Genomic DNA, 26,690 nt, shown 5'->3' with positions numbered 1-26,690 from the left:
GAGGCAGCTCTGGACTTGTGCATGAACTGGTACGTGGCCTCCTGGAACAGGTGAGTACACCGACTACAACCTAATCAGTGTTCAGTTTTGTTACTGAAGAAAAAGTACAGATGCATGTGCAAAAAATGTACTAAAAGTGGCACATAAAACATTCTACTTATGTAAAATATTTAAAGTACCCGCATTTCAAGAGCCAAAAAAGCATTAAATATGGTGATTTTGATGAAGAATTCGCTAGTTTTTGGTCAACTGCTATTCAAATAAATGTCTTATTTTTTTTATTTTTTTTCTAAATATTTTTGCACTTGTGAAGGCAGTAACCAAAGTTATATTTTTAGCATCTTCCCATCCTCTTCGACGGTACAGAAATTACATAGAAGCAAGGTAAATATGATATAAAATGTATAAATAAATATATATATATTTTTTTTTAATGCAAATTTCTTCTTTTATTTAGTCATATATTTAATTTGTATCAACTCTCTTCTAGCCACCCATACAGAGCAGCCATGAGTACAGACGCGGAGATGGAGCAGTATGGCCCGGCGGCTATTTACCTCCGGAAGCCAGCGAAGGAGAGGATTGAAGCCCAAAATACTCCTTTTGACGCCAAGTCAGAGTACTTTGTAGTGGATCAAGCTGAGATGTATTTGAAATGTAAAGTCGTCAAGAGAGAGGGTGGCAAAGCCACATGTGAGATCATTGGTCCTGGTGCAAAGGCAAGTTGCTTTGTGCTTTGATTATGTCTCTGATTAAGTATTCAAATTTGCCCAGCCCTATGTATTACACACATACACACACACACACACACACATTATTCTGTTCCACACCTCTTTTCTGATAGATTTGTTTATTGTGTGTGAAAGATTCTACCTCTGGAAATACAACTCGCACCAAGTTTTACCACACTGAATATTGTGTTGTAATACGGACTAAATATCTGGTTGTTGTTGTTGTTGTTTTTTAGAGTGTAACAGTCAAAGAAGAGGACACTCACCCAAGGAATCCTCCCAAGTATGATAAAATTGAGGACATGGTCATGATGACCCACCTCAACGAACCGTGTGTTTTGTATAACCTCAAAGAGCGTTATGCATCATGGATGATCTACGTGAGTTTTTATTACTTACTACTACACTGCTAACTTTGAAAAAAACATCCACTTATGAACATCACAAATATTCTCACCCTGGACATGGATTATTTGAGCCACTCCCCTCAGGCAGGAGGCGACGGTCCATCTGGACCAGAACCTGTCGCCACGAGAACAGTTTCTTTCCGTCTGCCGTTGGACTCATGAATACTACTTAAACACTGTCACTTTAACCATAATTAAATCACTCACTGCACGGTTCACTTTCTGCACTACATATGGATATCTGTAACTGTAAATTTGTGAACATATTGAGCCTATTTTTTATCGGATAGCTTATTGTTATTCTTATCCCATAGTAGTTTCAAATAGTTTCTGTTTTGTCTTATTCATTGTTTTATGTTGCACCAAATCACCAAGACAAGTTCCTATGTTTGTGAATTTTGTTCATAGACAATGGCAATAAACCCTTTCTGATTCTGATTCTGTTATGTTCCAGACCTACTCTGGGTTGTTCTGCGTCGTGGTGAACCCCTACAAGTGGCTTCCTGTATACGATAGTGTCTGTGTAGGAGCCTACAGAGGCAAGAAGAGGATTGAGGCCCCACCCCACATCTTCTCAATCTCTGACAATGCCTATCAGTTCATGCACACAGGTAAGATTAAAAATAAGATCATAAAATAAAAATGCATAAGCATTTTTAATACTGTTTTTTGTTTATAATTTTAGATCGTGAGAACCAGTCTATTCTGATTACGTAAGTGTTGCAGTAGCTTTTAACCTGTTGTATACCTTCATGTTATAACACCACCTGAGACTTTAAAATCTCTTCCAAAACCAGCGGAGAATCCGGTGCTGGAAAGACTGTCAACACCAAACGTGTCATCCAATACTTTGCAACAATTGCAGCTATTGGAGCTAAAAAGCCTGAAGCTTCATCCAACAAATTGGGGGTGAAATAAAACAATTCAAATAAAGCATTTTCCATTACCAATATAAGTGCAAAATAAATCATGTGAATATGGTAAAACAGGGATCACTGGAGGACCAAATTGTTGCTGCCAACCCTCTGCTGGAGTCTTACGGCAATGCCAAGACTGTGAGGAATGACAACTCCTCTCGCTTTGTGAGTATCAACTTAGAATATGATGATTTTTTTTTGTTTTGTTTTTAAACATCACTAAAAAGATAGACAATCATTTAAATACTCCCCATTTCAGGGTAAATTCATCAGGATCCATTTTGGTAACAGTGGAAAACTTGCTTCAGCAGATATTGAAACATGTAAGTATGATATCACATTTAGAATAGCAAATGTTCTTGGAAGCAATGGTTTCTAAAAGGTATAAATCGTTTTTTCCAAATATTTCGATTCTGAATCTGTCCTTCACAATGTTTATTCCTTGGGCAATATGGCTCCTCAATATTCAATATTTTAATACAAAGACAAATGTAAACAAAATGTAAACTATTACATTTCCCTGTAGATCTGCTGGAGAAGTCCCGTGTGACCTTCCAGCTGTCTGCTGAGAGGAGCTACCACATCTTCTACCAGCTCATGACCGGCCACCAGCCTCAGCTGCTGGGTATGTTATGTTAAGGAGAGACAATGCAGGAAAACTCATTCATTCATTCATTTTCTACCGCTTGTTCCCTTGTGGGGTCGCGGGTGACTGGAGCCTATCCCAGTGACTTTGGGCCTTAGGCGGGGTGCACTCTGGACAGTGGCCAACTCGTCGCAGGAAAACTATAATTTAAAATGTTTCAGTTTTGGGGCACTTTACTCTCTTAACATATAAGCTTTATAAAGACAGTGTTCTAAATGGCTAAAGTTATTTTCACTGTATTAACTTCCATCAATAGGTTTATATGGGAATTTGTCATTTCAAAGGTTTGTCTAAAGAAACATTTAAAGTAGCACCGCCATTTTTTTAATGTATGTACCAGTATTTTAAGATTTGTTGATATTCCTAGCCTGTAATTTCTGTAATTTTAGCAATAAGTAAATTAAGATTAATTAATTCTCCAAACTAAATGATTAAGGCATTTTTTATATAAAAATGTTTTTTTTTTAAAATGAAAACATTCAATTTATTACTTATTACTTATATATAAGTCAGTAATGTACAAAAAAATGCATGTAAATTTTTCACCTATTCACCTGCCATGTCTCCCTTAAAATATGATGAGAAAATCCTAAATAATGTACAAAATTTAACAAACTCTATTCTTACAAATTTCAGAGGCTCTCCTGATCACCACTAACCCTTATGATTACCCAATGATCAGCCAGGGTGAAATCACGGTCAAGAGTATCGATGATGTGGAGGAGTTCATTGCAACTGATGTAAATGAAATAACATTGCCTATATATATGTGTGTATATATATATATGTATATATATATATATATATATATATATATATATATATATATATATATATATATATATATATATAATGTTGACGTATCCTCTTACAGTTGGCTATTGACATCCTGGGCTTCAATGCTGATGAGAAGTTTAACATCTACAAGCTGACTGGTGCTGTGATGCATCATGGTGGCATGAAATTCAAGCAGAAGCAGCGCGAGGAGCAGGCCGAGCCTGACGGCACTGAGGGTAAATTACTCAAATTGGATTAACGTCTGTTTTTGGGAAGCCTAATAAAATGGTGTTCTTTTAGAGGCTGATAAAATTTCCTACCTCTTGGGTCTGAACTCGGCTGACATGCTGAAAGCTCTTTGCTACCCAAGAGTCAAAGTCGGAAATGAGATGGTGACCAAAGGTCAAACCGTCCCACAGGTAATGGGTTGAGATATGACCCAAATATTACACAATTATGTTGCATTACAATGTGATGACATCAAAATCTCTGATGGAAATCTCTGTTGATTGAGACCATTGTATGTTTGAAACAGGTTTCACAAACTCATTGTCTGTCTAACAGACAATTAACCCTAACCCCAACTATCTAAAAAAAAAAAAAGAATTTAAACCCCCAATTCATTTTGGTCCCCTTCATTTGTTTGTACTTACAGTGATTGTATTTTGATTGTAGATCAAACTATCTGCATTTTAACACTCTTTCTTCACATTTTCTATTGTAAAAAGGAGAGTCTACAGAGCCGCGGCGCGGCCGAAACTGCTAGGCTATTTTGTGCCGCGGCTCCTGAAACTGATGTGCTATTTGACAGCGCCGGGTTAGGGTCAGGGTTAGGGTCAGGGTCAGGGTTAGGGTCAGGGTCAGGGTCAGGGTTAGGGTTAGGGTTAGGGTTAGGGTTAAGGCTCTTTAGGCACGGCCATTGTAAAATGCCTCCCACCTTAATCTTAAACTGGGACACTATCATATGGAATGACATCATATGCGCACAGCCTTCTTTGGTATTAATATGGTTTTCTCTTAATCTAAAGGTCAACAATTCTGTCAGTGCTCTGTGCAAGTCTATCTATGAGAAAATGTTCTTGTGGATGGTCATTCGTATCAATGAGATGTTGGACACCAAGCAGGCACGATCCTATTACATTGGAGTGTTGGATATTGCTGGATTTGAAATCTTTGACGTAGGTTAAATAATAATATGCAACAAAATAATTGTGACTAACATCTGACTTGAAGATGTGATCTTCCATTTGTAGTACAACAGTTTGGAGCAGCTCTGCATCAACTTCACCAATGAGAAACTGCAACAGTTTTTCAACCATACCATGTTTGTCCTGGAGCAAGATGAGTACAAGAAAGAGGGCATTGTATGGGAGTTTATTGACTTTGGTATGGACTTGGCTGCCTGCATTGAGCTTATTGAGAAGGTAAACTTAGTGAATAAATAAATAACAACTGTAAATGTTTTAGCTAACATACATAAATCTTTCACAGCCAATGGGCATCTTCTCCATCCTTGAAGAGGAGTGCATGTTCCCCAAGGCCTCTGATACATCCTTTAAGAACAAGCTGTATGACCAACATCTGGGCAAGAACAAAGCCTTTGAGAAACCAAAGCCAGGCAAAGGAAAGGCAGAAGCTCACTTTGCTCTGGTCCACTACGCTGGTACTGTAGACTACAATGTCACTGGCTGGCTGGACAAGAACAAGGACCCACTGAACGACTCAGTTATTCAGCTCTACCAGAAGTCTGGAAACAAACTGCTGTGCTTCCTGTATGCAGTCAGTGCGAGTGAAGGTAAAATGTGTTTAAAATTTAAACAAAATAATTAGTTAATAATTAATCTGAACAAAATAACATGTTTAATTACAAAAATGAAATAATCATTATTTATTTTAAAGCGGAGGCCGCTGCTGGTGCTGGCAAGAAGGGCAAAAAACAAAAGGGTGGTTCCTTCCAGACTGTATCTGCCCTTTTCAGAGTAAGTTTTGCTTTTTGTATGTAATTGTATATATGATGCAATTATTTCATGTCTTATTATCTACAGGAAAATTTGGGCAAGCTGATGACCAACTTGAGGAGCACTCATCCTCACTTTGTGCGTTGCTTGATTCCCAATGAAACTAAGACCCCAGGTAAGCATATGCAGCTTTTTCTCATATGAATGAAATATATTTTCAAAATATAACACATTCATCCTCAGGTCTCATGGAGAACTTCCTGGTCATCCACCAGCTGAGGTGTAATGGTGTGCTGGAGGGCATCAGAATCTGCAGAAAGGGATTCCCCAGCAGAATCCTCTACGGTGACTTCAAGCAGAGGTTACCTTCATGCTTTTATATAACAAAGGGTTAAAAGTAAAAAGCAAAAGTAATAAACCAAAGAATAATTCCCACAGATACAAAGTATTAAATGCCAGTGTCATCCCTGAGGGACAGTTCATGGACAACAAAAAAGCTTCAGAGAAGCTGCTTGGCTCCATTGATGTGGACCACACCCAGTACATGTTTGGACACACTAAGGTACTGGTTCATTTAAAATCAGTTTGATTATATCAATTTAGGTAACTCAAGGTGTTATTGTAAAACATTGAAAATGGCTCTGTGTTTCATTTTAAAACAGGTGTTCTTCAAAGCTGGTCTGCTGGGGCAGCTTGAGGAGATGAGAGATGAAAAACTGGCTGCTCTGGTGACCATGACCCAGGCTCTTGCTAGAGGATTTCTTATGAGGAAGGAATATGTCAAGATGACAGCGAGAAGGTGCAGATATTTATGAAGAAAAACTTGACATTTTGATGAAAATATTAAAAAATGAATATCTCCATTTGTAGAGAAGCAATCTACGGCATCCAGTACAACGTCCGCTCCTTCATGAATGTGAAAAACTGGCCATGGATGAATCTGTATTTCAAGATCAAGCCTCTTTTGAAGAGCGCTGAGACTGAGAAAGAGCTTCAGTCAATGAAAGAAAACTATGAGAAGATGAAGACTGATCTGGCAACTGCTCTAGCCAAGAAAAAAGAGCTGGAGGAGAAAATGGTTTCTCTGTTGCAGGAGAAGAATGACCTTCAGCTACAAATGGCAGCTGTACGTAACAATTGAAAATTAATATATTTAGAAAAAGTTAAATTTGACTTAAATATTTGTTTTTTGTATGTAAAATAGGAAGCGGACGGCCTCTCTGATGCAGAGGAGAGGTGTGAAGGACTCATCAAAAGCAAAATCCAACTTGAGGCAAAGCTCAAAGAGACAACTGAGAGACTGGAGGACGAGGAGGAAATCAATGCTGAGCTGACTGCAAAGAAGAGGAAGCTGGAGGATGAATGTTCTGAGCTGAAGAAAGACATTGATGACTTAGAGCTCACCTTGGCTAAAGTGGAGAAAGAGAAACATGCCACTGAAAACAAGGTTGAAAATTAAGCAATTCTATAATGCTGAGATTCAAATGTGACAATACAAAATAACACTTCATTACAAACAGGTGAAAAACTTGACAGAGGAGATGGCGTCTCAAGATGAGTCCATTGCCAAGCTGTCCAAAGAAAAGAAAGCCCTCCAAGAGGCCCACCAGCAAACTCTGGATGACCTTCAGGCAGAGGAAGACAAAGTCAACACTCTGACCAAGGCCAAGACCAAGCTGGAACAGCAAGTTGATGATGTGAGAAATTATTGTTGCGTTGTTCATCAAGAAGTAGAATTTCATTACTTACATATTGTTATTTGTTAGCTTGAAGGGTCTCTGGAACAAGAGAAGAAGCTTCGCATGGACCTGGAGAGAGCAAAGAGGAAGCTGGAAGGAGACCTGAAAATGGCCCAGGAATCCGTCATGGACCTCGAGAACGACAAGCAACAATCTGATGAGAAGATCAAAAAGTACAATATTTTGTTAACTGTTGAATAATTTGTCAATCAATCAATCAATGAATTAATTAATTAACTCACTGATTAATTTCTTATTTTAGGAAGGACTTTGAGATCAGCCAGCTCCTCAGCAAGATTGAGGATGAGCAGTCTCTTGGGGCTCAGCTTCAGAAGAAGATCAAGGAGCTTCAGGTAATTACTGAGACTACTTCCCATAAGTGTTTTGGTTCAAATGAGAAAACCTTTTCTGTTCCTGTCATCAAATGTAGGCTCGTATTGAGGAACTGGAGGAGGAGATTGAGGCGGAGAGAGCAGCTCGTGCAAAGGTGGAGAAGCAGAGAGCAGACCTGTCCAGGGAGCTTGAGGAAATCAGTGAGAGACTTGAAGAAGCTGGTGGAGCCACATCTGCTCAGATTGAGTTGAACAAGAAGCGTGAGGCTGAGTTTCAGAAGCTGCGTCGTGATCTTGAAGAGTCCACTCTGCAGCATGAGGCAACAGCTTCTGCCCTTCGCAAGAAGCAGGCTGACAGTGTGGCTGAGCTGGGAGAGCAGATCGACAACCTCCAGCGTGTCAAGCAGAAGCTGGAGAAAGAGAAGAGCGAGTACAAAATGGAGATTGATGACCTCTCCAGCAACATGGAGGCTGTGGCTAAATCAAAGGTAACTTCTAAAGTCAATAGGATGCACTAAATTGGGCGTCTCCAAAGTGTGCTGAATAAGTCTATCATGACAGGGAAACCTGGAGAAAATGTGCAGGACACTTGAGGACCAGCTGAGTGAGCTCAAGGCCAAAAATGACGAGAATGTCCGCCAACTGAATGACATAAATGCTCAGAGAGCAAGACTCCAGACAGAGAATGGTACAGAGTGTTTTTTGTATTTATATTTTAGTATTTAAAGTATCTAACAAATGCTGTAATTACAGGAGAGTTTTCTCGTCAGCTTGAGGAGAAAGAAGCTCTTGTTTCTCAGCTGACCAGAGGTAAGCAGGCTTTCACTCAGCAAATTGAAGAGCTGAAGAGACACGTTGAGGAAGAAGTTAAGGTATGGATAATCTACTGTAAATTCAAAGAAATAAAAATATCAGTGAACATTAACACTTTACATTTCTACAGGCCAAGAACGCCCTGGCTCATGGTGTCCAGTCTGCTCGTCATGACTGTGATCTGCTCAGAGAACAGTTTGAGGAGGAGCAGGAGGCAAAGGCTGAGCTGCAGAGAGGAATGTCAAAGGCCAACAGTGAAGTGGCTCAATGGAGATCTAAATATGAGACTGATGCTATTCAGCGCACTGAGGAGCTGGAGGATTCCAAGTAAGTATGGAAATCCTTTTAGCAATTTCAAAAGAGATCTGGGGATTTTTATGTTTTATCCGATTTGTAGGTAGATACTTTATTCATCCCGAAGCAAATTGAAGTTTACCCGCAGAAACATTTTTGTGTCTCAGTCAAAGGTCACAGTACAGTTTGGCAGGAGGATTTGTTAATTAGTGTCAGCAGGACCAGAGCGGTTTGAGGCGAGTAACAGGCATCAGGACAAAAGGCTCCTCTGTGTCCAATAGCCTGGGCATCACAGTCAGTGTTCAAGAGCCTCTCTCTTACTCCGCTCCGTATTTCCGGTTTGGTGATGAGACGGGTCATTTCCTCGACGTATATCCTCTGGAAGGTTTCCTGCTACTAAGTCCATTACTAGTTCCTGACACGGTCTCCATGGATTCAGTAAAAACAAACACAATTATTTTACACAATACAACAGTTCTTAACTTCAGTCCTTTAGAATTAAACTAAAATCTCAAGACAGCATGTTTTAAAGCCTTTACTTTACCAGATGAGAACCCATTGAGATTGAGACCTCTTTTTCAAGAGTGACCAGCAAATATATGACCCAACAAATAGGTTGGTGCACATCCAGATATCATTTTATACATTAAAGGTGCCATAAGATGCTTTTTTTCACATTTCGTAGTCTATGCTAAGTGTATAATTGATAATAATAATAAGTGTTGTGCAACAACCATGATGACGCGTGCCTGTGGTTATGATGCGGTCTTGTAGCCACCGCCCGTCAGTTTGGAGATTCGCGGAAAGGAAATAGTCTGTAATATAGCTAAACACTGCGGCAATCAATCAAAAAAACACTCTGGGTACATATATGAAGCACAAATAGCAATGTAAGAAGGTTAAAAGCTCTGAAAAGTCGATGTTGCATGTTATGGGACCTTTAAGATCACCCAATGATTGAATTTTGAAAATTTACCATTTAGAAAATTACGCTGGACTACATATTTAAGACTATCATGTCAAATGTTTGTATGTTCTCTCTGTGTCTTGTTAGTGTTAGTGAAAAGGGAAAAGAGAACTGAGCTCAAAAATCTAAAAAGTTTCAACAACTGCTCAATCTGCGAGCCAGGTAGTTACAAAAGTAGCCAACCACTACATTTGTGTATTTCAATTCCCTTCACAGGAAAAAGCTGGCCCAGCGTCTACAGGAAGCTGAGGAATCCATTGAGGCTGTGAACTCAAAGTGTGCCTCTTTGGAAAAGACTAAGCAGAGGCTCCAGGGTGAGGTGGAGGACCTCATGATTGATGTGGAAAGAGCTAATGCGCTGGCTGCCAATCTGGACAAGAAGCAGAGGAACTTTGACAAGGTAAAGAAAAAAATATTCACAGTGTTAATATTTTATCTTAACAAATCCTTCTATCCTTCTTCAGGTCCTGGCAGAGTGGAAACAGAAGTATGAGGAGGGCCAAGCTGAACTGGAGGGAGCCCAAAAGGAGGCTCGCTCTATGAGCACTGAACTCTTTAAGATGAAGAACTCTTATGAGGAGAGCTTGGATCAGCTGGAGACCATGAAAAGAGAGAACAAGAACCTGCAGCGTATGTATTCCACTCACTTTACATGAAATAATGGACAAAATGTACTGTAGTAATTTAACGCATATTCATCGAACCTAGATTAGATCGTTGAACCAAATAATGTTTTTCCCTCAGAGGAGATTTCTGATTTGACGGAGCAAATTGGAGAGACTGGAAAGAGCATCCACGAGTTAGAGAAATCCAAGAAGACTGTAGAGACAGAGAAATCTGAGATACAGACGGCCCTGGAAGAAGCTGAGGTACAAATAAAATATAGGGCTCTCAAAAATTGATATTTTTGGTGTCGATACTTATGGTTACATCAAGGGACATTAATAAAATGTTATTTAGCATGAGCGACCATGGGTTCTACATGATGTACTCATATGACTCAAATCTGAAACCTGACCACAATCATGTCCAAGGACTGGATTTTATTAATGCTTGTGTAACCCCTTAACTTTGACCCAGTCGGCCTCTAATAGCTTTTGCTGAAGACACAGATTATGTTAGCTCTAAAAGGGCAAAAACTGTTACTTTAACTGGATGAATGGGGATTACACAGAAACGTAAATTTAATTTGACATTTTGTGATTTATTTTAAAAGGGTACTCTAGAGCATGAGGAGGCCAAGATTCTGCGTGTCCAACTGGAGCTCAACCAGATCAAAGGTGAGGTGGACAGGAAACTGGCAGAGAAGGACGAGGAGATGGAGCAAATCAAGAGGAACAGCCAGAGAGTCATTGACTCCATGCAGAGCAATCTTGATTCGGAGGTCAGGAGCAGAAATGACGCCCTGAGAATCAAGAAGAAAATGGAGGGAGATCTGAACGAGATGGAGATTCAGCTGAGCCATGCCAACAGACAGGCAGCTGAGGCACAGAAACAGCTCAGAAATGTCCAGGGCCAGCTCAAAGTAAGAAACAAGGCACAGTTCAAGTGAAACTTGTATTCAACTTTTTTTTTTCCTCACACCAGGATGCCCAACTGCACCTTGATGACGCACAAAGAGGACAGGAAGATATGAAGGAGCAGGCGGCCATGGTGGAGCGCAGAAATGGCCTGATGCTGGCTGAGATTGAGGAGCTGAGAGCTGCTCTGGAGCAGACGGAGAGAGGACGTAAAGTGGCTGAGCAGGAGTTGGTGGATGCTAGTGAGCGCGTTGGACTGCTTCACTCACAGGTTTGAGTCTCGAAATCAGCAATATTTACAGTGCAGAACAGAAAAAGCAAAACATGCATTTCTCTGTCAAACAGAACACCAGTCTTATTAACACCAAGAAGAAGCTGGAGACTGATCTGGTCCAGGTTCAGAGTGAAGTGGATGATTCTGTTCAAGAAGCAAGAAATGCTGAAGAGAAAGCCAAAAAGGCCATCACTGATGTGAGCTCACTTATTTAAGCACTGGAGCAGAACAATCTGTTCATGCCAAAACAAATTTAAATTGCCATTACATTTCAGGCTGCCATGATGTCCGAGGAGCTGAAGAAGGAGCAGGACACCAGTTCTCATCTGGAGAGGATGAAGAAGAACCTGGAGGTCACTGTCAAGGACCTGCAGCACCGTCTGGATGAGGCTGAGAACCTGGCCATGAAGGGCGGCAAGAAGCAGCTCCAGAAACTGGAGTCCAGGGTGTGTGTCTACTGAAATGTTTATTCAAATTGTCCATCTTTTGTGAAACAAAGATATAATTCTGACATTATTTTTAAAAGGTCCGTGAACTTGAGTCAGAAGTTGAAGCTGAGCAGAGACGAGGAGTTGATGCTATTAAAGGAGTCCGCAAATATGAGCGCAGAGTCAAAGAGCTGACCTACCAGGTAATTACTGTGCTGCGCATAGTTTAATCAGAATTCAGGATCTAGAGTTGTGTTCTGCATTTGCATAAACCTTTTATTCCCTAGTCTTTCACTAAATAATTAAGGTGCAAATTGAACCGTCTTTTGTCAAGCGAGGCGCTAGAAACACAAGTGATGATTTTGACACAGATAAGGGAATGTAGTCTTTTGGATTCTTATAGCCGGACAGACTTTAAACAGATTATGGGGCTGTCCTACTTGGAGCAGTAGAACAACAACACTATATGCACTTTGACTTCTTCAGAAATGTATCTCAGATATGTTAAAGTTGACACGTCCCATTATCCCGAATGGTGGACACATTTCCCTATCTCGATGGTATGTGTGGCTCTCTGCTTCTATGCCCTTAGCATGAGATGGCTTGTACGAGATGCAGTACTGTTACTTTTGAGGATCTGCACTTTAATTGAGTGAAAAATACTTGTTATTTTGACCCAACTACATTTGAAAGTCAAATATAATACTTTCTACTTCACCACATCTCTAATACTGATACTTGGATGGAGCAGTTTTCTGCATCATTTGTCCGATTACACACCTAAATAAAACGATTAATTCAAAAGTACTTTAAATACCCAAGAAATTTCTACTGTGAATACATCAGTGCAGTAATAATGACTCAGCTACTTTTACTTACTGGAGTTCTATTTCACCAGGTATCTGTACCTTTACTTCCGTAGTGAAAACCAGCATTTGACTACCTTTGGGTAAGAGTAACTGTCTGGGCCTAACATCTGATTTACAATTTGAAGTTAATGTAATTTGATTTGAAGAACATAACAATCAATAAGGAAAAAAAATCAAAGCTAACAAAAGATAAAATCATAGGACTATTTCAAGAGTGCATTGTAAAATAGATTAAATTCAAACGAAAAGGGCGAAGCTCAGTCATTTGGATAAACGTTTGAGTAAAACTCCAAAAACCGAAGAAGCCATTGATGAGTGGTGAAATGTATTCACCCTTGTAAAAACTTGTAAATCTACAAATAATAATAATATTAATATTGTCAATATACCGCTTTTGTCACTTGTAGCCTCATTAACAATGGAAAGATGAACCATAACGTTTACTCAAGTAAAGTACTGTTACACTTTCAGATATATTCCTCAAGTAAGAATAAAAGTACTGTGTCTGAAAGTACAAGCTAAAACAGATTTCCCTGTAGGGATAATAAAGAAACCCTTAAATCATACTGCACATTCTTTAACCTGTCAACTGGAACTCAAAAACTCCGAGGTCCAAGCTCCAACTTCCAAAGACAACATGTGACAACATGTGTGTAATATTAAAGCCATCCAGCTGAACATTCAGGTTATGTCCCATTATTTGAAAGAACTTATGCTAATGCGTAGATTACCACAGCGATTCCTAAAGCTCCGCTAAACACAGAAAGTAATATTTTTGCAGCATAAAAAATAAGATATAAGAAAAACTAAATGTAATTAATAAGTAGTGCATACATGTAGTGATTCAAACAAAGGAAGCAACATCTCCTTGGAGACAAACAGGTGGTGGCCTTCCTGCGGCCTACATACAGGCCAAGTTTTGAGTCAGGTCTATGGAGAGGTGAGCCCACTCACAGTAAGGCTGCATATTTGTTTTTCAAGATATTTCGCAGCAATAACAACATCCGTAAATACATTTATATTTGTATTTCAGTTTATTGAAATGTTTCATCGCTGAGCTTTAGTCATTGCCAGTTAACATTACAATTCTCATTAGTATTAAGCATAAATGACAATAACAACTTGCATTGATGTCTTTTTACTTTTAGACTGAGGAGGACAAGAAAAATGTGAACAGACTTCAGGATCTCGTGGACAAACTTCAGCTCAAAGTCAAATCCTACAAGAGACAGGCTGAGGAGGCTGTAAGTAAAATACATAGTATTAGGAAATAGTAAAATGCATTTATGTTGACCTCAAAATGAATGTAACTTGCATTAACAGGAGGAACAGGCCAACACTCACATGTCCAGGCTCAGGAAGGTCCAGCATGAATTTGAAGAGGCTCAGGAGCGCGCAGATATTTCTGAAGCTCAGGTCAACAAGCTCAGAGCCAAGAGCCGTGATACTGGAAAGGTAGAATCTAGCACCAGACCTTGTTTGTATGAAATACCTCTGTGCATCTGTTTAGATTCTGTCATCTAAACAAACACTTTGTATCCTACAGGTGGAGGCAGAGTGATCAGTCTCCTCAAACCCCAAGTTTTATAAAATATGAAACATTTGAGGTTATCAAGATATACTGTATTAATAAAAAAAAGTTTGTTAAAAAACAACAAAATGTTGTCATCATTTGAAGATCTACCTTTAGTACAAGTATGTTTGTGTATTTCGATTTGTCTCTCCAAAAACACCAGTCATAGTTTTTGGTATTTTGGTGAATTGATATTTAGCAGGTCACTGCCAATTCAGTTAGTTGCATTATGTGATTTTTCTTTTTTAAATCTCACCAACCCCGATATCCCAAGGCCCTGAGTTTCTCTGCACAGCCCCTGGCCCTTCACATTTTCACCTCTTTTCTCTCTGTGTACTGGGGGACTCCAGGTAACGCTGCAAACAGTTTTCTCAGGACTGCTAAACCTATGTTTTATGTTGTAGGTAAATTTATAACATTCATCTTTTGCAATAGCGATTTTGACAATGTTGTAAAAAAATAAAAGACAGAAGCTTGACACCAGCAGAACAAGGCTATGTAGCTGTCATTTTGCCCAGGACCTGATCCGTTGACGCACGTGTTTTTTCCGAGTCTGATTCTAAACCTAATTAAGCCCACTGCTCGCTGCTTGGGCGCCATAGTAGAAGGAGAATACAGAAAAAGGAGAAGTGACACCTCAAAGAAAAGCTCGGAGAACCACCCCCCTCAGGAAGGAGGCCAATCCCCTCAGGTAGGAGGCCACTCCCCTCAGGTAGGAGGCCACTCCCCTCAGGTAGGAGGCCACGCCCCTCACGCAGGAGGCTACCGTCCATCCGGACCAGAACCTCTTGCCACAATAACAGTTTCTTTCCCTCTGCCGTTGGACTCATGAACACTTCTTAAACAGTGTCACTTTGACCATAATTTAAGCAATCACTCACTGTTCACTTTCTGTGTACATAGTAAGCCTATTTTTATGCTTTATCTTATAGCAGATTTAGATAGTTTTTCTTTTTGACTTATATAGATTGTTTTATGATTGATCTATCACTGATTCTAATTCTGAATAAAGTTTGTGCAGATCTGCACAGAGAGAAAGCACTAAATGCCGCAAGGGTAATATCAGTTAAGTATCAGTGATCAATATAAAAAAACATATGTAACCACTGTATTGCATCGCTTACACACAGCCAGCTGGATCCAAAGACACGCGCACTTGTTGCCAGATTCCCCCTTCTTTGCTGCACGCATGGATGGCTGCAGGTCACAGCACTCAAAGCAACCTTGGCTGAGACAACGGCATTCGTTTGATTGACGGCTAATTGACAAACAATGTTTTGTACAAGAAGAGGGTGGGACAAATGCTTGTAATGCATTTAGAAAGCGATAAATCAAGGTAGACTGCTAAATTTAGGTATGTTTTGGAAATCTCTTCACAAGCAACTCAAAATAGGGCCAAGTCGGAGACCCCTGCCCTAGATTGAAATCTTTATTCTTCACAATGAAATGTGCTAAGGTTAATCATCATTTTTCAAATTGCTGTTTTTTGTGTGGGTTTTTTAAGACCACATTTTCAAAGTCTCAAGTGAATACATGTTTAACATACAAGTGAGACCAGGCACAGCTGCTATTGAAATAAAATTTAGTTTGTGCACTTTGTCCTAAATCTATTCACTATGTCGAGCGTAGCTAAGCCAAGTGTAAGAGTTAGGACCGACTTAACTTACAAACAGTTGGTGCACTTGGATAAGCCAGAATTCCTTTTGTGGAAATTGGCAGAACCGGTTCCGAAATGATTGTAAAATAAAACATTGTATCACTGGAAGAAAGGATAACAGCATCTCAACCTCCTCCTCCAACATCTCGAACGCATGGATCTGCTCGAAAGGTGCAATGCTAGCAATGGAGCTAACAATAATTTACCATTATTATTAGTATTATTTGTCTTATGCCAGCCATTTTCATTTTTATTAGGCCCAAGCCGAAGGACGAGTATTGTCCTGGCGAGGGACTTATTAAAATTGGACAAGGGGGCTGGAAAAACACAAAAATTGAGTACTAAACAAAGACGGATATGCTCGTGAGTGGTATCAAAAAATAGAACTCTATGAGTTCTAATTTTGAACTCTGTGAGTTCAAATTTTGAGTGAAGGTTTCGTGAAAAAATATTGAAAGACAGCGCCACCTCAAAAATCAAATAACATGGGGCCAATGGGAGCCCGACGCCAAAAAAAGTGGCTGTAAAAATATGACGCTCACTCCAAAAAATAGTTCATGAGAGGACATGTAAAAAATAATATTATGACCCCATCCTAAGTCACGAGGCGCTGACAAAAGTGCACCTAGTCGTACATTTGGCATTTTCTCTTCCAGTTTTGATCAAAATCATTTCAAACGTGGCCACAAGACACAAAACCCATGAGCAAAATAGTGTTTGAATTTTGAAGCTAATACGTTTTATGGTATGGTCATCGTGAATTTGAAAACAAATTGCGATTTCTGGAAATATTAAAAAAATTCTACGTTTCTTAAAAAAAATTTGGGGGAAAATTTTGACGTAGCATTTGTAAAGATTTCAAAGCTGAACGCAATGATATGCAAATGTAGTGGCTATTTAATGAAATGGCTCTCTAGCGCCCTCTCCAAATTTTATTTAAAAAAATCATAAGGGGTTAGTTTGTGACCACAATTTGACAAGATTACGTGGCTCTAGCTTGAGGTTTCATAGCTGAAAAAAATGGGCATAAAAAAACGTTCTATTATTCTTATTTTATTTTTTCTGGCCAAAACAACCCCAATTTTGACCCTCTTAACATTAACAAAGTCTTTTTTTTTTTTACCCAAAATTCAGGATCGGTGAAATTTTTTTCTTTGGTGTCTAGAAATATAAATTACGCAAAATGACTCGCTAGCGCCACCTACAATTTAATATTTTTTTCAAATATGACGGTCTCTCCAAAAAATAGAACATGTGAAGACATGTAAAAAATGATACTATGATCCCGCCCATAATCATACAGGGAGTCGGCCATATTGAATCAAACACGGCACTGACAAAAGTGCATTTGGCATCTCCTCCTACAGTTTTCATTGAAAACACTTCAAATTTGACCACAAGACACAAAACTCAATAACAATGAAATGTTATGAATTTGAAGCTTATGCGCTTTCGGGTATGTGATTTTCTAAACAATATTGCAATTTTGTGAAAATTTTAAAAAATACATAAGTTTCTTAGTCTTATTTTTACGGGAGACTTTTAATAGTGTTTGTGTATATTTCCAAGTTGAACGCAATGATATGCAAATGTAGAGACTAGCTAATAAAATGGCTCTCTAGCGCCCTCTCCAAATTAGATTTTTAAAAATTCATACAAGACCATTCATTTATTGTAAACAGCTGAAAATATTTATAAGGGTTGAATGTGTGACCAGGCATAATGTGACAAAATTACGTGACTCTAGCTTTAGATTTTATAGGGCAAAAAAAATGCCCCAAAAAAAGTTTCCGTCATTATTATTTTTATTTTATCATTATTTTTCTTCCACAAACCACCCCAATTTTAACCACCAAACGTTAACGAAAAGTAAATTTTTTTTGACCCAAAATTCAGGATCGGTAAAAATATATATTTTTTGGGTCCAAAAACTGAAAATATTTCTAAAGGAGGTAATCTGAGACCAGGCACAGTTTGAAAAAATTACGTGACTCTAACTTGAGTTTTTATAGGCGGGGGGATTAGAGGTGTGCTCTTCACGGTGGCTCTATGGGTTTTGTTAGCTTCACGCTATCCTATGCTAACGTTAGATTTTGGCTACGCATTGGTTTGACGACTGAATAGCGTAACTCATGTGCGGAGCCAGGCCCTGGGTTTGGGGCTTGAAATAATTATTTATATTATAAATATATACATATATATATATATATATGTATATATATATATATGTGTGTATATATATATATATATATATATATATATATATAATGTATGTATATATTTATAATATAAATAATTATTTATTTATATATTATTATTTATCCTCTCCTTGAACCGACACCTTAATGTGGTGGAGGGGTTTGAGTGCCCGAATGATCCCGGGAGCTATGTTGTCGGGGGCTTCAAGCCCCTGGTAGAGTCTCCCAAGGCAAACAGGTCCTAGGTGACGGGTCAGACAAAGATCGGTTCAGAAGCCTCTTATGATGACTACAAGAACAAGGCAGTTTACGTCGCCCGGATCGGCGTCACCGGGGCCCCATCCTGGAGCCAGGCCTGGGATGGGTGCTCCATGGCGAGCGCCTGGTGGCCGGGTCTTACCCCACGGGGCCCGGCCGGGCACAGCCCGAAAGAGCAACCTGGGGCCGCCCTCCCGTGGGCCCACCACCCGCAGGAGGATCCATAAGGGGCCGGTGCAGAGAGATCTGGGCGGCAGTCGACGGCAGGGGCCTCGGCGACCAGATCTCCAGACACAGAGACTAACTCTGGGGACATGGAATGTCACCTCGCTGGTGGGGAAAGAGCCTGAGCTTGTGCGGGAGGTTGAGCGATACCGACTAGATATAGTCGGCCTCACCTCCACGCACAGTTTGGGCTCTGGAACCCATCTCCTCGAGAGGGGCTGGACGCTCCACTTCTCTGGTGTTGCCCGCGGGGAGAGGCGGCGGGCTGGTGTGGGCTTGCTTATAGCCCCTCAGCTCCGCAGCCACTTGTTGGAGTTTACCCCAGTGAACGAGAGGGTCGCGTCCCTCCGCCTTTGGGTGGGGGACAGATCTCTCACCGTTGTGGCGGCCTACGGGCCGATCAGCAGTGCAGAGTACCCAGCCTTCTTGGAGTCCTTGGGAGGGGTACTGGACAGTGCACCGACCGGGGACTCCGTTGTTCTACTGGGGGACTTCAACGCCCACGTGGGCAATGACAGTGACACCTGGAGAGGGGTGATCGGGAAGAACGGCTTCCCCGATCTGATCCCGAGCGGTGTTCAGTTATTGGACTTCTGTGCTAGCCACGGATTGTCCATAACGAACACCATGTTCAAGCACAAGGGTGTCCATCAGTCCACAGGATTCCATCTCTGCTGTTTGCAGACGATGTTGTCCTGATGGCTCCATCAAACCCGGACCTGTAACATGCACTGGGACGGTTTGCAGCCGAGTGTGAAGTGGCTGGGATGAGAATCAGCACCTCCAAATCCGAGGCCATGGTTGTCGACCGGAAAAAGGTGGCTTGCCCTCTCCAGGTGTCCTTGCCCCAAGTGGAGGAGTTCAAGTATCTTGGGGTCTTGTTCTCAAGTGAGGGAAGGATGGAGCGTGAGATCGACAGGCAGATCGGTGCAGCGGCTGCAGTGATGCAGTCGCTGCATCGGACCGTTGTGGTAAAGAGGGAGCTGAGTCGAAAGACAAAGCTCTCTATTTACCGGTCGGTCTACGTTCCTACCCTCACCTATGGTCATGAGCTTTGGGTAATAACCGAAAGGACAAGATTGCGGATACAAGCGGTCGAAATGAGTTTACTCCGCCGTGTGGCTGGGCGCTCCCTTAGAGATAAGGTGAGGAGCTCGGCCACATGGGGGGAGCTCGGAGTAGAGCCGCTGCTCCTCCACGTCGAGAGGAGCCAGCTGAGGTGGCTCGGGCATCTGTTCCGGATGCCTCCTGGGCGCCTCCCTGGGGAGGTGTTCCGGGCATGTCCCACCGGGAAGAGGCCCAGGGGAAGACCCAGGACACGCTGGAGAGACTATGTCTCTCGGCTGGCCTGGAAACTTCTCGGGATCCCCCCGGAGGAGTTAGAGGAAGTGTCTGGGGAGACATATAACGACAAATAATAAAATACTGAGAATAATTCGGGCACTTATCAGAGCTGCTTCAAAGTGTTCCTTAAAGTTTCGTTGACTGAAGCGCATTGCGCAGAAACTCTGCCGTGAAGACCATCGGTTTAAACTTTAAAGATCTTGTTTTGGACGACAGCGGTAATTGTCGTAAATCTGCCCCTGCCGTATTCCGCGCAACCGGAAGTAACAAAAATTCACAGGTGCAGACGCGAATGGTCTGGACTGTTGAATGGTGTAGACGCAAATGCTCCGGACTGTTGAATGGTGTAGACGCAAATGCTCCGGACTGTTGAATGGTGTAGACGCGAATATTAAATTATAAAAACGATTACATTTGATTGCGATTACATGATTAGTGAATCAAAATTAACCAAGTCAAACGATTCACAACAACATTATTAACACATTTACCTTCAATGATTGAGGTTTTACACCACACAACGTTCAACTGAATTTTTGTTACTTTGACCCCTCAGAGTTTGTGAGGAAGAGGTGATATAGGCGGAGGGATTAGAGGCGTGCTCTTCGCGGTGGCTCGTACGCCGCGGTCGCAATGGGGGCGAGGGCCTTTATCGCCGCGTGCGGCTTTAATTATTATTTTTCTCCCACAAACCAACCCAATTTTGACCCCCTGAACGTCAATGAAAACTAAATTTTTTTGACACATCATTCAGGATCGGTGATTTTTTTTTATTTTTTTCCCTAAAAAAAATTAAAATAGAAAAATAACTCACTAGCGCCATCTACACTGATGGGCATTGTCTTAGACTTATGAAACTTGGTACATACATGCCTCATGTCTAGACAAGTATTCAAATGTAGTATGACCCCACCCTAAACCCAACAGGGAGTCGGCCATTGTGTCGGCCAACCAAGTATTTTAACACCTCATACTTTATTTTTTCCCACCTTGGATTTTCAGTCAAAAGGCTTGAATATTTGTCAAAATAATCTTAACCCATGTGTGATTAGAGGCAATTATTTAGATTTTTTATATATTCCAAATGTGAGTGTGGCAAGCTCATTAACAAAAATGGCATTTTTTTGTGATAAAACTTGCGTTTCTCTGGCATGAGATGTCCTATTTCCCGGACTTAAGATACATGTTGTGTAAAATGATGAGCTGAACGCAATAATGTATAACATATATAGCTAAGTTATACAAAGACTCTACAGCGCACCCTTGAACATTTGAATGAGGTCAAAAAATGTACTTAGATATAGCCAAATCAAATTTGGCACACACATTCTTCTTACCATTCTGATTGATAAAGCCAGGGATGGCATACCTCCATCTACAAGCATGTTACCATGAAAACCTAACAAATATTGTCATTGATTTATATGTTTTTTGGTTTACAAGCATTTTGATTAAGGGATGAAAAAATGGTACTTTGATGTAGACAAATTAAATTTGGCACAGACATCCTTCACGAGCAAGAACCACATCCGCAGCTAAGATGCAAAGTGTTTATTCTCATGAATTAGAATAATAATTAGAAGAGGGAAGGAGGAAGGTGCACAAAGTCACAAACGCTGATGTGTGTGACCTGGATGCATAAATAGTTTAGCCACAGGAAGGGGCGGGAAAGGGGTGTCCTGCTCCAAAACTCAAGATAACAAACTCATCTTCATTTCTTGCCATTTTAAACAAAAAAGCCAATGAGACCATACATCTAGCTGCAAGCATGTTACCGTGGCAACATGGCAAACACTGCCATAGACTTACATGCGTTTTGGCTTACAGGCATTTTGAATGTTACAGTTAAAATCTGGCATTTACTCTCCACATCACACTGAACATAAAAGCCAGTGGGGACATAACTCTATCTCGAACCGTGCGGTTGTGAAATTCACTAGCAAGGACCACAACCCCAGATCCAATGCAAGGTGTTTATTGGCAGGGGAGAAACATGAACAACACAAATGTACGAAGTTGATGCCGTTTTTGGGCTTCTTGCGATAAGGGCTGAAGGCTCTCGGGCCTCGATACCCCCATCTTGGAGATAAATTAGAATAATTAGAACAATTTAAAAGAGGGTGGGAGGGAGGGGCACGAAAATCACGAACACATGTGTATGTGATCTGAATGATTAAGTAGTGTAGCCGCAGGAAGGGGTGTGGTCCTGCTCCCGAACTTAAGATAACAAACTTATCTTCATATGTTGAATGAAGTATTATACAGTTTGTACTGTTTGTGAGGAAGGGGTGATGTAGGCCGAGGGATTATAGGTGTGCTCTTCGCTCTCGCAAGGGGGGCGAGGGCCTTTAACGCTGCGTGCGGCTTTAATTTTTATTTTATTTTATTTTTACTTTACTTTTATTTTCTTCCCTCCATTCCCTATTAAGATATGAGAGGTCCTGTTTACAGGAGTTTTGTTAATAAGAGTTTTTGTTTTTGTTCATAAGAGTTCTTCTATTAAGAGTGTTTTTTTTAAACTTCCTATAAGTTATCTGTCCTTTCCCTGTGTATCTACTTGCGTTGTAACACCAAAATTTCCCCATGGGTGGACAATAAAGGCTTATCTTAATAAACAGTCAAATCACTAGATTTGAGGTAACATTTTCTCGATTGTGTTTGGGGGCTTGGTTTTAAGTTTTAACACTCAAATTTACTTCTTTAAAGTAATTTATTGTACATTTAATTAATTAATTAATTACACATTTTATTAATTATTGTTGTTTTTCCTGTTTTTATTATTTGTTTCAGATTCACTATTGGCTTTTATGATGGTGAGTTTTATTTCCCTGTGATATTATCAATTCCAACTGTCCCAAAAGCTGAAAGCGAGCTTGTTAACGTTTTGACTGCCACCCAAGAGTAATTCTCAATTTGCATTTTAATTGAGAATGACTCTAGCTATTGAAAAATAATAACTCACTTACTTCCTTACTTAACAACATCATAAATTTGTTTAGGAGGTGAAATATTAACTATATAATAAATATGAATTATATCAGGGGCGCGTTTGCGTCTTATCTGAGGACACAGATGAATAAATAAATACAAATGAATAAATACAAATAATTGTATATACCTTCCCTTTAACTTGGGTATTTTTTTATGTTTTGGCATTGCAACATTATAACCTATGTAACACGCCAATGGTGTTATTTGCAGTCTGGGCCAAAATAGCTGTGATTATAGCTTATTAATGGCTATGGTCTGAATGTATGGTGGGGATGTTGCAAAAATACATACATTTTTGAAATATCATACACATACGCAAACATACTTGTACTGCAGGCATTCCTTTTCAAGAAAATAATTTAAAGGGTCCATTTTTATTGAAATGCCTTTTGTGGCAACTCAAATGGTTCATATTAAATGTGAATATTAACTTCACTCTCTCTTTAGCATCACTCTTATTCTGACTCCACCTGTTGAACAAAAAGTGTCAGTTAGATTAAGAAATTATACTTAATTATAAATACATATACAAACAAGGTCTGGTGCTAGATTCTACCTTTCCAGTATCACGGCTCTTGGCTCTGAGCTTGTTGACTTGACCTTCAGAAATATCTGCGCGCTCCTGAGCCTCTTCAAATTCATGCTGGACCTTCCTGAGCCTGGCCAAGTGAGTGTTGGCCTGCTTCTCCTGTTAATGCAAGTTGCATTCATTTTGAGGTCAACATAAATGCATTTTACTATTTCCTAATACTATGTATTTTACTTACAGCCTCCTCAGCCTGTCTCTTGTAGGATTTGACTTTGAGCTGAAGTTTGTCCACGAGATCCTGAAGTCTGCTCACATTTTTCTTGTCCTCATCAGTCTAAAAGCATAAAAAGCTCTTTGACTCTACGCTCGTATTTGCGGACTCCTTTAATAGCATCAACTCCTCGTCTCTGCTCAGCTTCAACTTCTGCCTCAAGCTCACGGACCTATTACGATTAAGATTAGAGTTATTATCTTGGTCATGCACTATTTGAATAAACATTTCAGTAGACACACACCCTGGACTCCAGTTTCTGGAGCTGCTTCTTGCCGCCCTTCATGGCCAGGTTCTCAGCCTCATCCAGACGGTGCTGCAGGTCCTTGACAGTGACCTCCAGGTTCTTCTTCATCCTCTCCAGATGAGAACTGGTGTCCTGCTCCTTCTTCAGCTCCTCAGCCATCATGGCAGCCTGAAATGTTGGTCAATGTAAATGTGTTTTGGTATACACAGATTTAGCCACTCCTGTGCTTAAATCAGTGAGCTCACATCAGTGATGGCCTTTTTGGCTTTCTCTTCAGCATTTCTTGCTTCTTGAACAGAATCATCCACTTCACTCTGAACCTGGACCAGATCAGTCTCCAGCTTCTTCTTGGTGTTAATAAGACTGGTGTTCTGTTTGACAGAGAAATGCATGCTTTGTTTTTTCTGTTCTGCACTGTAAATATTGCTGGTTTCGAGACTCAAACCTGTGAGTGAAGCAGTCCAACGCGCTCACTAGCATCCACCAACTCCTGCTCAGCCACTTTACGTCCTCTCTCCGTCTGCTCCAGAGCAGCTCTCAGCTCCTCAATCTCAGCCAGCATCAGGCCATTTCTGCGCTCCACCATGGCCACCTGCTCCTTCATATCTTCCTGTCCTCTTTGTGCGTCATCAAGGTGCAGTTGGGCATCCTGGTGTGAGGAAAAAAAAGTTGAATACAAGTTTCACTTGAACTGTGCCTTGTTTCTTACCTTGAGCTGGCCCTGGACATTTCTGAGCTGTTTCTGTGCCTCAGCTGCCTGTCTGTTGGCATGGCTCAGCTGAACCTCCATCTCGTTCAGATCTCCCTCCATTTTCTTCTTGATTCTCAGGGCATCATTCCTGCTCCTGACCTCCGAATCAAGATTGCTCTGCATGGAGTCAATGACTCTCTGGCTGTTCCTCTTGATTTGCTCCATCTCCTCGTCCTTCTCTGCCAGTTTCCTGTCCACCTCACCTTTGATCTGGTTGAGCTCCAGTTGGACACGCAGAATCTTGGCCTCCTCATGCTCCAGAGTTCCCTGGATACAGTAAGTTTATGTTATAATAAATTTACTTCCCAAAAAACAGACTATATACAAACACCAAATATTACCTCAGCTTCTTCTAGAGCAGTCTGGATGTCTGCCTTTTCAGTCTCAACTGTCGTTTTTGCCTTCTCCAGCTCGTGAATGCTTTTTCCAGTCTCACCAATCTGCTCACTGAGGTCAGAAATCTCCTCTAGAAATTAAGTCACAAAATAGCTTAAAATATAGTATAGGCCAATTGTTTTACCCTCAAATGAGTAGGGCCAAAAGTGACCCGGGCTTCATTGATATGCAAAACCCTGATTTACTAAGACAGGTGCTAAACTGTGAGGCCTACTTAGACTAGCACATGCTATTTTGTGGGTGTGTTGCACCTTAATTATCATCAGAAACTGCACGTTTTATTAGTGCCACAAATATGATGTGTAAATTAATTTATTGCAAAAGCGAAATATGTGAAAATTTGAGTGTTCCTCAGCTCATTGCTCTTTGGGAGTTTTGGAGAGCACACAAACTGGAGCCAGCGCCACTATTCAGACTCGTTTTACTGCATTGCGTCCGTAAAACTATGCTTCCCTGAGTAGGGAACAACCTTCAGCCTCTTGTCCACAGACCGAATGAGCCTTCGGTGGAAACGGCGGAGGCTGAGAGCAGCGTGAGTGAGGGAAAACTAACTGCCAACTCGTTACCTTTCCTCACTGGTCGGTAGCGCGCATAATGACCAGTGAACAATACGGGGGGTTTGTTATTTCAAAACATAAAATATGCAATTTTTTCCAAAATAAGTGACATGGAAGTGATTTGAATTACTATGTACATGCATGTTTGAAAATTACTTAATTGTATGGCGAGTCACTGAAAGTATCAGAGGGTGACACCACAGAAAGGGGAGATCAGAGAAAGGGGGGCATGCGTCACCCACATTATTTAGCCTATTAGACATTTTCTTTAATTATTCAGGCAATTTAATATATTTGGTGTCATGTCCTTTTTTGATCAAAGTAAAAGTACATACGCTGCAAGTTCTTGTTCTCTCTTTTCATGGTCTCCAGCTGATCCAGCGCCTCCTCATAAGAGTTCTTCATCTTAAAGAGAGCGAGCCTCCTTCTGGGCTCCCTCCAGTTCAGCTTGTCCTTCTTCATATTTCTGTTTCCACTCTGACAGGACCTGGAATATTTGTCATACTGTATGTATAGCTCTGAAAATATTTAAATGTTTTGTTATTCTACCTTGTCAAAGTTCCTCTGCTTCTTGTCCAGATTGGCGGCCATTGCATTAGCTCTTTCCACATCAATCATGAGGTCCTCCACCTCACCCTGGAGCCTCTGCTTAGTCTTTTCCAAAGAGGCACACTTTGAGTTCACAGCCTCAATGGATTCCTCAGCTTCCTGCAGACGCTGGGCCAGCTTTTTCCTGTGACGAAGGAAAGAGTGAAAAAACACCAACAGAATACAAGATTGCCCCTCTACTTCTACTTAAATGATTTCCATACTTACTTGGACTCCTCCAGCTCCTCAGTGCGCTGAATAGCATCAGTCTCATATTTAGATCTCCATTGAGCCACTTCACTGTTGGCCTTTGACATTCCTCTCTGCAGCTCAGCCTTTGCCTCCTGCTCCTCCTCAAACTGTTCTCTGAGCAGATCACAGTCATGACGAGCAGACTGGACACCATGAGCCAGGGCGTTCTTGGCCTGTAGAA

At 40.8% G+C, this 26,690-nt stretch overlaps 3 protein-coding genes across 3 annotated transcripts in view; 1 reads left to right on the top strand and 2 right to left on the bottom strand.

The window, feature by feature from the left end:
* LOC140358336 (myosin heavy chain, fast skeletal muscle-like) overlaps window positions 1-26,690 on the bottom strand; it is a 63,653-nt gene that overhangs the window by 25,676 nt on the left and 11,287 nt on the right. The gene's annotated exons all lie outside the window — the stretch shown is intronic.
* Window positions 339-14,332, top strand: LOC140358334 (myosin heavy chain, fast skeletal muscle-like). Its single transcript, XM_072443104.1, has 40 exons — window positions 339-384; window positions 491-719; window positions 968-1,111; window positions 1,593-1,749; window positions 1,824-1,851; window positions 1,936-2,047; window positions 2,128-2,220; window positions 2,315-2,378; window positions 2,582-2,680; window positions 3,338-3,441; window positions 3,576-3,714; window positions 3,779-3,897; window positions 4,507-4,656; window positions 4,732-4,902; window positions 4,970-5,273; window positions 5,378-5,457; window positions 5,524-5,611; window positions 5,680-5,797; window positions 5,875-5,998; window positions 6,099-6,235; window positions 6,307-6,562; window positions 6,641-6,883; window positions 6,957-7,133; window positions 7,203-7,348; window positions 7,438-7,528; window positions 7,606-7,995; window positions 8,069-8,195; window positions 8,261-8,379; window positions 8,451-8,647; window positions 9,798-9,981; window positions 10,046-10,211; window positions 10,326-10,450; window positions 10,798-11,106; window positions 11,169-11,372; window positions 11,447-11,572; window positions 11,651-11,821; window positions 11,902-12,006; window positions 13,821-13,916; window positions 13,996-14,127; window positions 14,219-14,332. The coding sequence occupies exons 2-40, from the start codon at window positions 510-512 to the stop codon at window positions 14,231-14,233; spliced, it is 5,820 nt and encodes a 1,939-aa protein (XP_072299205.1). The 5' UTR covers window positions 339-384; window positions 491-509; the 3' UTR covers window positions 14,234-14,332.
* LOC140358354 (myosin heavy chain, skeletal muscle-like) lies at window positions 23,688-24,988 on the bottom strand. Its single transcript, XM_072443154.1, has 5 exons — window positions 24,675-24,988; window positions 24,411-24,614; window positions 24,211-24,336; window positions 23,963-24,133; window positions 23,688-23,890 (listed from the first exon to the last, which is right to left on the bottom strand). Exons 1-5 carry the CDS (start codon window positions 24,879-24,881, stop codon window positions 23,777-23,779), a joined length of 822 nt encoding a protein of 273 aa, XP_072299255.1. The 5' UTR covers window positions 24,882-24,988; the 3' UTR covers window positions 23,688-23,776.

This window comes from Eucyclogobius newberryi, unplaced genomic scaffold, assembly GCF_026437365.1.
Source record: "Eucyclogobius newberryi isolate DKJ021-1_F unplaced genomic scaffold, fEucNew1.0.hap1 SCAF_13, whole genome shotgun sequence".
Classification (NCBI taxonomy): Eukaryota; Metazoa; Chordata; class Actinopteri; order Gobiiformes; family Gobiidae; genus Eucyclogobius; species Eucyclogobius newberryi.
Note: the sequence above shows the minus strand (reverse complement) of the source record. Positions and strands in the feature narration are given on the sequence as shown.